The sequence below is a fragment of the Hyla sarda genome, chromosome 3, assembly GCF_029499605.1.
Source record: "Hyla sarda isolate aHylSar1 chromosome 3, aHylSar1.hap1, whole genome shotgun sequence".
NCBI lineage: Eukaryota > Metazoa > Chordata > Amphibia > Anura > Hylidae > Hyla > Hyla sarda.
In genome coordinates, this window is record NC_079191.1 from 239,285,922 (window position 1) to 239,299,956 (window position 14,035).

At 40.6% G+C, this 14,035-nt stretch overlaps 1 protein-coding gene across 2 annotated transcripts in view; it reads right to left on the reverse strand.

The window, feature by feature from the left end:
* The window catches only part of WASF1 (WASP family member 1), a 90,093-nt gene that overhangs the window by 36,504 nt on the left and 39,554 nt on the right, over positions 1–14,035 (reverse strand). For both annotated transcript variants that reach the window (XM_056566313.1, XM_056566314.1), the window contains exons 2-3: positions 10,907–11,066; positions 5,258–5,392 (exon numbers count right to left, since the gene is read on the reverse strand). In XM_056566313.1, coding sequence (XP_056422288.1) covers positions 5,258–5,392; positions 10,907–11,039 — 268 coding nt within the window. In that variant the 5' untranslated portion in view covers positions 11,040–11,066. The remainder of the gene's footprint in view (positions 1–5,257; positions 5,393–10,906; positions 11,067–14,035) is intronic.

Sequence of the window (14,035 nt, forward strand, 5' to 3'; positions counted from 1 at the left end):
ATAACAAAGTATTAAGATTAACTTTTGTTATTGACCAAATACTTATTTTCCACCATAATTTGCAAAAAATTCTTTAAAAAAAAAAATCAGACAATGTGATTTTATGGATTTTTTTTTCTCATTCTGTCTCTCATAGTTGAGGTATACCTATGATGAAAATTACAGGCCTCTCTCATCTTTTTAAGTGGGAGAACTTGCACAATTGGTGTCTGACTAAATACTTTTTTGACCCACTGTATGGCAGATCTACTGTATTTCCTTATCCTGCAGTATTAAAAGAAAACCTTGCTGCTATGAAAAGGACCAGGGATGTCAGATTAGGCATTTTAGCATTAACTGAAAAACAGCTGCTTTTCAATAGTTTTCCCAGCAGTTGTTCCACATATTCAGCAGCTGCTGTTTTCCGAAATGCTATTAACTCAGGATTATTTTGATGGTGATAAAACTGTCCCCGCATTCTTACCACATTACACAGCTAATACCAAGTGAAAACTGGCATTATTTGTCACACAACGAAATGATTATGTACAGTCAGACAATTGCATCTCTGGCAATAGAACAGAGCAGGCTTTGCTCCTCAGAGTAGGAAGGAAAAGGGCTTCCTATGGAGTAGTAACAATGAGTTCCAACAAACTTCTAGCGCAGCTGGGGCGCTTCTGTACTGGCTTGCTTCACTTTCCACTTTTATGTTGATCCACTAAACAGAAGGTAGTTTATGAAAGCCCATTGTAAGGAAGATCTTATCCTTGTTTTAAGGTGTTGGCCTTCATCTGGGCCATAAAACTGACTCTACATATTTCCTATATAGACAGGATATTTTGCACTCTGGAATCTGGGATCATTCACTGTGACAAGGGAGCCTGTCACTGTTTTGTGCTGCTCATGGTTCAGGCAGCATGAAACTGGTGACAGGTTTCCTACCTTATTTGCATATAGTGAGATTTATCAATCACGGTTGAGGTACCCCCACAATGACTCAGTGTCTCTCAATGGCTCAAGTTACAACTAGGTTAGGCTGGGTTCACACCACGTTTTGTTAAATACGGTTCCCGTATACGGCTGGGAGGAGGGGGCGGGGCTTAATCGCGGCGCCCGCACTCAGCCGTATTCGGGAACCGTATTTAATGTATGTCTATGAGCCGACCGGAGTGAACCGCAGCCTCCGGTCGGCTTCGTTTTCGGTCGTATGCGGTTCCCCGACCGTAAGCAAAAACGCGGTCGACCACGTTTTTGCCTGCGGTCGGGAAACCGCATACAGCCGAAAACGAAGCCGACCAGAGGCTGCGGTTCACTCCGGTCGGCTCATAGACATACATTAAATACGGTTCCCGAATACGGCTGAGTGCGGGCGCCGCAATTAAGCCCCGCCCCCCTTCTCCCAGCTGTATACGGGAACCGTATTTAACAAAACGTGGTGTGAACCCAGCCTTACTCAGAAACAGCACCACCATTTAGAGTGAATCATACAATCACTGTGATAAAAGGAAACCTGTCACTAGTGACAGTCTTTCTTAAGTATGTTCCTATAGTTAAAAGGGTACTCCGGTGGAAAACTATTTTTTTTAAATCAACTGGTGCCAGAAAGTTAAACAGATTTGTAAATTACTTCTGTTTATAAATCTTAATCCTTCCAGTACTTATCAGTTGCTGTATGCTCCACAGGAAGTTCTTTTCTTCTTGATTTTCTTTTCTGTCTGACCACAGTGCTCTCTGCTGACACTTATGTCCATGTCAGGAACTGTCCAGAGCAGGATAGGTTTGCTATGGGGATTTGCTCCTACTCTGGACAGTTCCTGACATGGACAGGTGTCAGCAGAGGACTGTGGTCAGACAGAAAAGAAAATCAAGAAGAAAAGAACTTCCTGTGGAGCATACAGCAGCTGATAAGTACTGGAAGGATTAAGATTTTTAAATAGAAGTAATTTACAAATCTGTTTAACTTTCTGGCACCAGTTGAATAAAAATAAAAAAATGTTTTTCACCGGAGTACCCCTTTAAGAAAATATGTAAGCAGTGTTTCCCAACCAATGTATCTCCACCTTTCCCAAAATTACAACTCCCAGCATGCCCTGACAGCCTTTGGCACGCTGGGAGTTGTAATTTGACAACAGCACAATGGTTAGGAAACCCTGTAAGTAAGGATCTTATCAGATTTTAAAGTAGCGTTCATAAAAAAAAATAAAAAAATGTATAGAGTTCGAGCAGATACAGCAGGACTTAGTGGAGCAAATCTCTTCTTTTTTCAATAAAGGGAAATGAATATATTTAATTATTGTAGCTTTTATAAGAACTTAATGTAAACTAGAAGTCACCTAGTTCTAGTTCTTCTGTTGATGTTCATTACCAAGGCATCTGCAATGCCAAGGAAGGTTCCGCTTGTCTTTAAAAGTCTTGTGCACTGTCAGTGTGGAAATTGTTTGCTTGCTTTGGTACCTCAAGTCTAAAAATACTATATGAATGTATAATGTCATAATGTATAGCAGATATACTGTAAGTTCTACCAGGTTAGGAAGTAAATTAAGCAAATTACTACAAATCCTCAAAGTGAACCTGTTATAAGCCTCGGTAAGATATGTACAAACCTCCCAGGCAATCTCGCAGCCAGAGACTTGCCCCAAAACTAATGCGATCAAGAGTCAGAATGGCGGAAGCCCATACATGTCTGTGGTACATTCTGACTCCTGATTGGGTCAGTCTCGGGCTACGAGATTTCCTGGGATGTTTAAACATATCCTGTCCAGTGCCCATTTGAGGATTATGACTTCATACATTAAGGGTGCGTTCACACGCTATTACTAGTAGCCGGTTTCACACTGCGGGAAACCTGCTGCGAGTTATGCTACCATTGATTTGAATGGGTCCACAGACAGTCCGCAATAGTGTCAGATTTGCGGACTGTGCACGGACCCATTTAAATCAGTGGTAGCGTAACTCGCACCGGGTTTCCTGCAGCGGGAAACTCCCTGCTAGCTACTAGCGTGTGAACGCACCCTTAACGCACATCTGTCACTTGCAGTCTAATGAGACTGCTAGTGACAGGTGAACTTAAAATGACCAAATCAAATAAATCCAACTCATCTGTTTTTAATTTTCTATATGAAATTCATATATGGCTTACACCAGCAAAAGGGAAACAGCAGAAAAAGAGAAAGAAAAAAAAGTTTACTACTGAAATGATTCAGTAGGGAATTATGCTGAGCAGTATGGTGGGCAGTACGTGGTCAGCAAGTATCTTGCATGAGGCCTATTGTAACGTCCCAAGGGGTGTGGACCCCCTGTGCCACCTGCCGGTTTGTCTTTGGGTCAAACTTGGGAGTAAGAAGCATTCCCCTAGTTTTCACCCTTGATTCCACTCCTGGATGCAGAAATTGGACTTCTGATGCAGTAAGTGGTCCCATTTAGGTGGCAGCTGGCCTAGCTAGCCAGAATGCCCCAGTGCCAAATACCAGGGGTACAGGCAAGAGGGACAAGCTGACAATCTAAGTAATTTTAATGCAGCATAGCAGACCACTTAGTAGCAGAGCTGTGTTGGTGTTACAGCTGAGTTGGTGTTACAGCAGAGAACCTCAGATGCAGCCAGGTGGTAGGGGCTGATGAGAATACAAGCATGGTCAACAGTCCAGGTCATGCACTGGAGAAGCAGCAAGGTATAACAGGATCAGGAAGCAGATCAAAACAGACATCTTCACATGTAGACAAGCTACAATAATGCTCAGGAGATGGGTGGACCAAGCTTTTATATGTGATGCCTTACAGAGAATGGTGACGGAAACTATAAAGAAGCGCGCACTAACCCTTTAAGTTAAAGCCAGTGCTCCTGTGTGGCACTTAGAGGGCAGAGCAGGAGCTGCTGCAATGGTAGAAGCAGCAGAAGTGAGTCCAAAGGAGGAAACCCAGGGTCTACAGTGGAGACATAGACCAGAGAATGCAGCTTGATTTTGGTGAGTGCCAGGACACACAGTACCCTGGTGGATGCCAGCTGTTGACGCTACACCTTTTATTAAGGATAGGATCCATGCATGATACTCACAGTGCTTTAAACGGTTGCCTTGGCAATAGTACTGTCAGCAAGCAGTTGCGTGTTGCTCAGCATGGAGACTATGCTTACAAGTACACTTTTAGTCGGTTTGAAAAAAATAATAATGTTTTTTTTATGACAATGCTTTCTCTTAAGGCATTTCTAGTAAAAAAAAATAAAAATAAAAACCTAACAAGATAAATACAACTGCAAGATACATTCACCTTAAAGGGGTACTCCTGTGGAAAACTTTTTTTTCTTCAACTGGTGCCAGAAAGTTAAACAGATTTGTAAATAACTTCTATTAAAAAAGTCTTAATCCTTCCAGTACTTTTTAGGGGCTGTAAACTAAAGAGAAATCCAAAAAAGAAATGCATTTCCTCTGATGTCATGACCACAGTGCTCTCTGCTGTCCATTTTAGGAACTCTCCGGAGCAGAAGAAAATCCCCATCGCAAACATATGCTGCTCTGGACAGTTCCTAAAATGGACAGCAGAGGTCAGCAGAGAGCACTGTGGTCATGACATCAGAGGAAATGCATTTCTTTTTTGGATTTCTCTTTAGTATACAGCCCCTAAAAAGTACTGGAAGGATTAAGATTTTTTAATAGAAGTGATTTACAAATCTGTTTAACTTTCTGGCACCAGTTGATATAGAAAAAAAAAAAAAAGTTTTCCACGGGAGTACCCCTTTAACCAAAAGCATCTCAGCTGATGGCAACGAGGCTTGTCTAACATGTATCCCTTACGGCCTTCTTTTAGCACAATCACTGATCACAGGTACGGAAATACTGAGTCACTGTACCGCTATTCAATTTCAAGCACAGAAAAATATAATGGAGCAGTATGAGCTCTTGAGTATAATGAAAATACCAACAGAAAAGCTTGGGCACAGTACAATTACATTTCTGTATATGATTTTAGCTTCAGGGGATTAAATGACTACAAGAAATACTGCACAAACAGATACACAGGACAGGAATTTCTACCCAATAGGCAAAGAATGCCACTTTAAAGCTTTTCTCCATTGTTTAATTAACTGCAGCGGAATGTGGGGCTGAAGATGACCTATTTCATGTGTTAACATCAGACAATGGCAGCGTACAGTTGTCCAGCTGGGTTGGCTTGTCAGGAGAATTATTTCTGCTTTCCAGTGTAGGCTCAAAAAAGTGCATGAAAGTTCTGTCCTAACATAGGCACATGCAATGTAACAATGTAAGGAAAACCTTATAAAACTTACGTTCTTCCTCTTTAGGATCTAGCTGTGTCACACTGACAGATAACCGATCAACACGTTCTTGTAAGGAGTTCACTCTGAAGGAAAAGCTGTGGGCCTCATTGAACAGCTCCCCGAATATATCTTCTGCATATTTACCTTAAAGAAGGGGGGAAAAAACATTTTAGCGAAACATTTAGCTTGCTACAATAACTCATTTGCTGACAAAGTTACAGTATGTGCGTCTGTATATCAAAGTGGACATGTCACATGTGTGCACAGATGCCGAGAATCACAGCCAAAGTCCAAACAATATAAAATATATATATATATATATATATATATATATTCATACATACATACATATACATACACGGGATGAGTATTTAACTCAGGCAGAGTTCACCACTCCTGGTGTGACGGAGCTTTTAAGGGCCACTAAGCACTCCGCAGGCATTCTGGGTAGGGGAATATGCAAATCAGCTCATTACATCACCTTTTCAGGCGATGTTCCCTGGTATCAGCTGATACCAGGGAACATCGCCTGAAAAGGTGATGTAATGAGCTGATCTGCGTATTCCCCTATATATATATATATATATATATATATATATATATATATATATATACATACACACACATAATATATATTATATAATATATATATATATATATATATATATATATATATATATATATATATATATATATATACACACACACACACACACATACATACGTACATACGTACGAACTTCAGCACTGGCAATTCCAATAAAATGTTGTCTTTTTTCTTCCTCATAAAACCTAGGGTTTTTAAAGGGGCATTTCAGCTTTATACATCTTATCCCCTATCCTTTGGATAGGGGATAAGATGTATGACCGCAGGAGGGCGGGACCCCTGCGATCGTACATCTTATCCCCTATCCTTTGGATAGGGGAAAAGATGTATAAAGACAGAATACCCCCTTTAAAGATAGTCATTGCTTGTATGTGTAAGATCTATGACTGGCTATGGCGATCTAGCCAAAACGCATCAGATCGGTACTTTTCCTTGATGGAAGTACTATTGCTTTTAATATGAACAAATGAAGGCAAAATTGTATTGGGATAAATAAATTCAGACAAGATAAAACTCCTTAGTTGGTCAATAACAAGTGTAACCTGCCATGAATCAGGCACTAGTAGCAGAGTTTCCTATATTTTGCCTTGACCATAACGCTGAATGTGTCATAAATGTGGACCCTACCAGGAAACACAACTGCCATTATAATACAGCCCTGCCCCTCTAAAGGATTGCTGAACTACAAACCCCCTATAACTTAGGAATGGGGGATCTTAATCAACATACTGTAAAAAAAAAAAGGGAGGAGATCAGGGCCCCCTAAGCATTCTATACTTTAAAAGGGGTTATTCAGGAAAAAACTTTTTTATATATATCAACTGGCTCCAGAAAGTTAAACAGATTTGTAAATTACTTCTATTAAAAAATTCTTAATCCTTTCAGTACTTATGAGCTGCTGAAGTTGAGTTGTTCTTTTCTGTCTAAATGCTCGCTGATGAAATGTGTCTCTGGAACTGCCCAGTTTAGAAGCAAATCCCCATAGCAAACTTCTTCTGCAGTTCCCGAGACAAGCAGAGATGTCAGCAGAGAGCAGCTGTTGCCAGACAGAAAACAACAACTCAACGTCAGCAGCTGATAATTATTGAAAGGATTACGATTTTTTAATAGAAGTAATTTACAAATCTGTTTAACTTTCTGGAGCCAGTTGATATATTATTATTATTTTTTTTTCCTGGAATACCCCTTTAATTTAAAATGCAGGCTCAGATGTATTTCACCTTCAGATAATAATTTATCCAGCTTGAAATGAGGAGAAAGAACTGTGGCAGAATTCTCTCTTGTGTGAAAAGTAGATGATAGTAAAAGGAAAGCCATAATTCAGACTACCATAATAAAAGGTGTCTTTTGCATGGAGCATGTACGAAATGCATACATCCATACTGTTTACCATTCCAGGGGGTATCCTGCCATAAAAATACAAGGTAAGATTAATTAATAATAATTTTGGGCCATCTTAATTAGAACTCTTCATTGTGTCATCCATCCGCAATTATTCTTAGAAGTGTATTATTAAATTGACAACTGTATTACTGTAATGTATTACAAGTTGGGGTAAGTGTCCGTACAAAGACTGACACAGCCCAATCAGGAGGGAATGGTAACTCCCAGTTGTCAAATTAGTCATAAATCTCTAGGAATAACAAAGAATGTAAGATGAGGGAGGTACTCTACAAGGTAATGGTTGTCTACAGTGAGGTGAGAGTGCGCAGATGCACCCAGTCTAGTCAGGAGCCAATTAGGGACCACAAAAACGAAAAACTGTTTCCTATTGGAGAGAGAGACACCAAAGTAGGGCATCCCTGGAACTGCACCCTTCAGGTAAATGAAATTTTGGGAGCTTGTATTGCATGACTCTGGCCAAAGGCTAAATTATTATTTTTTTGCCTGGAATAAAATAATTCTTTACAGGAATGATCAATGCATTAGGAACAGCTGGCACCTGACATCTTGTGATCATTAGGGGACACCAAGCGGGGGCTGTATCACAATCGTCTCTCAGATAATGTGTTGACCTCTTCTCCGGCAACATTTGGCAGTCATGGATAAATGTGGGAACGTATGTGTCTTTGATTGTGGGCAAATTGTTCTGGATCCGGAGATGTGGTGTCAGTATTTTCAAAATGGCGGCACTTGTTGGCTCTCCCCAAACTAGAGTACCAAGTGTGTATCAAGACTACGTAACCTACGGACAGAAGATCACAAGTTTCATCTCTGAACAACTCCTTAAAAGCCAGGAAGGTTAAAAGGGGTTTTCAATAAATATTTTCCCTATTTGACCTCTACAACTGTATCTGGTTAAGACAATTCTCTGTAAGTTAAATAAATAGCCTGGCTTCCATAATACCATTGTAGGTTGGATTTATGTACCATTTTTGGCCTCTGTTTAAATGTCAGGAAAACGCACACCTTTCTCTATGGAGAGGTTTAGCGGAATTGCAGAATTGTGCATTTTTCTCTGGCGTTACCAATTTCACCAGTGCTCACAACCTTATTGCAATCCAGTGAAAGTACCGTATTTTCCGCCGTATAAGACGTCTTATACGGCAAATACACATTAAAACCATGTCCTATCGCGGCGGTCCCTGCGGCCATCAACGATCGCGGTGATGTCCTGTATTAACCCTTCAGACGCGACGTTCAAAGCTGACCGCCGCGTCTGAAGTGAAAGTGACACTAACCCGGCTGCTCAGTCGGGCTGTACGGGACCGCCGCGGTTAAATCGCGGCGTCCCGAACCACTTACAGGACACCGGGAGGGACCTTACCTGCCTCCTCGGTGTCTGCTCCGTGCCGGGATCCCCTGCATGGCCGGCGCTCTCCTTCGTCGTCATCACGTCAGCGCGCACGCCGTCCCGTCATCCAATAGGAGCGGCGTGCGTAGCGACGTGATGGCGGCAACAGAGAGCGAGGATACCGGGCAGCAGAGACGTTCCGGAGCGACGGGGACACCCCGGGGACGCGGCGACAGCGATGGAGGGCGACATCCAGGGCAGCTGTGACGAGCGGAGATGGGTCCGGAGCGGCTGGGACACGTGAGTACTACCTCCTATACCAGTGGTCTTCAACCTGCGGACCTCCAGATGTTGCAAAACTACAACTCCCAGCATGCCCGGACAGCCAACGGCTGTCCGGGCATGCTGGGAGTTGTAGTTTTGCAACATCTGAAGGTCCGCAGGTTGAAGATCACTGTCCTATACTTTACATTGTATTTGGTTCCGAATCTTTATTTTCTGGATTTTTATCCTTTAAAATTGGGTGCATCTTATATACCGGAGCATCTTATATGACGAAAAATACAGTAAATCAAACGCACACATTTTCCATGTTTACAGATAAAACACAGCCATGTAATTCAAATAACAGACACCCCTCAATAGACCGTTTACTTTTACAGACTAGATACAATTCGGTGAAAGTATGTGTAAACCGCTACAAGGTATTCCCTTTTACTTGAATATTGCTCCAAGAGTGTTTGCCAAAGTAATGCAATGATTAAAAATTAATTAGGCAATTATAGCTTATCGTAACTGATACAATATGTTCTGCCTTAACATATACATATGCTGATAGTTAAAGCATCTCCACCACGTATTTACGGATTTCGTCTGGAACTTAATTTGCAGGATGAGTTATTTTTAGCCGAGCACTTTAGTTACCTGCTGATGTTCCTATTCTTCAGCTTTCCTTCTTTGACAGCTGGCAGCCCTTTAATGTTTCATGGTGATTGTTTAAATCATTTGCTGCCCACATAGACATCTGACAGGTATTTCTTAAAGAATCATTCAAACTTCGTTGAAATGTTTAAAATGTACTTCTTATCCTACAGATAGTGAAGAGAATAAGGACTAGCTTTACCCCTCCCCCCCCAGAACAACCATGGTGGGGGCTCTAAACAGCTGATTCTTGGCAGGCAGGGTCCATTGTGCATCACTAAACTGTAACTATTTCATAGCCGCTGTAGAAGCGACTGTAAAAATCCAGGATTACTGAATGAGGAGTCAGCGAGAAATTGAAGAATTTGTATTCTGTGATCGCATCTGGGAGTCAGATGAAGGTTATGAACCCCTTCCCACAATATGGATTTGAACCCTTTTATGACTAAGAATGCTGTGGGCTTTGATGCCAAGAGCCTTTTGGAATGCTGCATTCTAAATGCGCTGCAAACTCTAAGTGTGTCCATAGCCTTCTATCACTAAAGGAAGGCCACAAGAGTGTTAATTATTTATTTCACAAAATCTGTGCTCAAAAGGGGCATCCTGGAGCTCTTAGAGAAATTTTATATTGCTGGGGTTGGATTTAATAAAAAAAAAAAAACACGCTATACTGGTCGCTCACTGGTGCCCCACAGCTCCCTTTTAGCGGTTTCCGGTCCCCTAACCTCTTGTCTTTCTGCTCGGAGCAGGACCTGCCTGCTTAGCGAATCACTGGCCGAGACAGAATAGGTAGAAAGAAGACTGAAGATTGGAGGACCGGAAGGAGATGAATGGGAGTTAGGGGTTAGAATTGTTTTTATTTTTTTATGCAGCTCGAGCAATATAAGATATCTTTTTTTTTTTTTTTTTTAGCAAGGAATCTGATTTTTATGTGGCAGGGTGCCACCATATATATAGATAACTGATATCTAAATCATAACAGCCCAGAATGCATCTCTCTGTATGCGCCACACACATGCTTACTAACATCATTGGTTTCCCTTAGTAACCATACACATACAGATGCTTTCAAGGGATTTTTCGAGGACTGTTTAAGTCCCTTGTCACAATAAAGGATTTGGCTGTCACTGTGATAGCCCAATCCTTCCAATAGGACTGTGTGCAGAAGCACATGCCAGCAAAGACAGGAGTAAATGAATTGGATAATGGTACGGTTACCGTTATGGTGTAACCCCAAAACATCTGCTATTTCGAAGAGTGACGGGTAACATAATTGGTTTTCTTGTCTCCACAACACACTCCAAATCAGTACATGAAACCTGATGGATCGGTATATATGAACACATCTTCCACAGACTACACATACAAAACAGCATAGAAATAGGAATATACTTACTCAGGCTACTAAGCTGCCTAATAATATTTGCCAAAGAAATATTTGTCACACATTCTAATTCATTCTTGATTCCCCTTGGCAGGACAGTGTGGCACAGATGCCTGGGGTCGATATTTCTTTTAACGAGTGGCATCCTTGGTTAAAGATGATAGCTTTTCACCTGCAACGTAAAAACAATGTCACTGTAAGATGTCACCATAAGTATACATTTTCTTTCCACTGCTTCCTGCAACATTTTTGATCATTCCAAATCTCAGTTTTCATATTTGGTTTAATTTAAAGTGTACCCCTAATGGTGCGGTCAATTTTATAAAAAAAAAAAAAAAAAAAAAAAAAAAAGGACTATGGTGCAGCACTGGGCATTTTTCAAATTGACATGCATTTCAAATTTGGCACCTAAACCCTGGAATCGGGGCACCATTTTTCCTGCCTACATTATGAGACCGTGTTGCATGATAGCCATTTGTCAAATTATCTTTACTTAAAGGTATGCTTTAAGTAAAGCTGGAGGTACTAGAAATACCCTCAACAGAAAGGTTCTTAGAATTTTATATTTTATCGTCGTAAAGAAAAGATTGGCAGAAGCATGAAGCTTCTTTTCTCGCCAACTGAAATCTCATGCACACTTGGTCAAATGAAATATGCTCATTACCAGAGGAATAATGCCAAGAGTTGTGACACAACTATGATCAGATTTAGTACTAATGTACTAAAAGTATCAGACATAACAGCTAAAATTATGGTCAATAGAACATCAACTGCATAGTAATCTACTAGCATGTAAAAAATTGCTTCAGAAGGGTTAAGTAAGGAGCGATCCCCTCAACCAGTTTACCAGAATCCTAAGTTAGTAGTGTTACCCCCTTTCTGCATTATGAGGAAGCTTATAATAACATACTAAATATGACACAAATGAAAATATCAAGCACATGAATATAGATTACTAGCAGAGTACCCGGCGTTGCCCGGTTTTTCCTTCCTAATCCTTGTTTGGGAGGAAAATAAACAAAGGAGGAAGCTTTTGACTTCATATCCCGACCTCCTATGCAGTCATCATATCCCGACCTCCTATCCTGTCCTCCTTTCCCGTCCTCCTATCCCGTCCTCCTATCCCGTCCTCCTATCCCGTCCTCCTATCCCGTCCTCCTATCCCGTCCTCCTATGCCTTCCTCCTATCCCAACCTCCTATCGCGTCCTCCTATCCCGACCTCCTATCGCGTCCTCCTATCCCGACCTCCTATGTCGACCCATAATATGTGTACCAGTTATTGAAATATCTCCAAGTGTACGCAAGTTATGTGGGAACATACATTTCCCATTGATTTGCATGGGACTTTAAAAAAAAACCTCGACCCTCACAAATGGGGGTAGTTAAGGGTTAAATTAACTATCCTATATTTTAAGTGGACATATAAGTAACATGTGACAAAGTATTATGGAAATATCTCCAGCCGTTTGGAAGTTATGCAGTAACATATATTTCCCAATGACTTGTATGGGACTTTAAACATAAACCCCGCCCCTGGCAAATGGGGATGAGTAAGGGTTAAATCACCTATCCCATGTTTGTTGTTGACATATAAGTAACATGTGTGCCAAGTTTCATGTTAATATCTTAAGCCATTTGGACGTGATGCTGGAACATACATACACACATACATACATACATACACACACACGTTAAGTTTTATATATATAGATTATATTAATGTAGGTTAAAATATTCAGCTTTTTTCCCCCCCTCATATCATGTACACTTACAATCACTAGTCCTACAGCACTATATGTTTTATTCCAGCACAGCTGCATCTATGGGTTTTATTACGCTAACTTGGTCATGTGGTCACCAGTGTAAACCACAGAAAGTTACATGACGTAGGCTAGGTTCACATCACTGTTCTGAGCTTCATTAGGGAGTTTTATTTGCGGATTCAGTTATAATGGCTGGACTTGAGTGGAGGACAAACTCCTGCATGTCAGTCTTTTTTTTCCAACGCTTACATCATGAAAAATATAATGGTGATCTAATGGAAACCAAACAGACCTCATTTAACATGACTGGGACCTGTCTGGTTCCACCTCTATCCAAGCCCTCTTCCACCTCTATCCCAGCCCAGCACAGTCAGTTAATTTATAATTTTTTATATATATATATATATATATATTTATAGATAGATAGATAGATAGATAGATAGATAGTAACATTATTTTTATAGTTGTAATATACATTGGATATAAAATGTGTATATTTTTGGATTAAAAAAAATGCTATATATATTTCTTACCACTAGTCCCTCCACTGTCCTGAACACTGTACTGTAAATACAGGAAGTGTGGGCTGGACAAACAGGGCACTGTGTATGTTTCTGGTGTCAAGGAGGAAGGTCCCACAAGAGATGTCAGAACAAGCATTTTTTTTTATGTGGGAACGCCCCCTACTTTTTAGTGAACTGCATGCAGTGTAAGCAACATAAACAAGGGGATTAAGATTGGTTAAAGGAATACTCCGCCCCTAGACATCTTGTTTCCTATCCAAAGAATAGGGGACGGAGAGAGGATAGGAGAATAGGAGAGGTCTAATCATGGGGGTCCTGGGTCAGACAACTTCCTGTGAACCACAAAATGACATCATCACCTATCAGATTCACTCCTAGTGGCTCTCAGACCTCCTCCCACCCACATCTGTATACTGCTGCTATCTGTACAAGATCAGAATATATAGTAGATTTATACTATAACATTATGTTTATTGCTGCCATTTTTACTCTTTTATTTTTGCTGTTCTAAAATTGTGTAAAAAAAAAAAAAGGTCCTATTTGACCGCAATTGTGCAAAGTCATGGTAAAAATGTGTCATTTGGAAAACTGCAACAGATATGGTGAAAATGCAGTAAAAACATACGGAAAATGCTGTAAAAATGCAATGTATGAACACAGACTATAGCCGTTAACTCTTCATAAAACACCTTATTTGTGATTATAGGTCACATCACTGTCATTAAGGGCTTTTTTCACAGTGTATTTTAGTGTCCATTTGAAATTTTAATCAGAATTTTCTTAAAGATATCAAGATATCATCTGATGGATGTCACCGTTTAGGCAATGGCATCTGTTGTTAAACATATGAAGT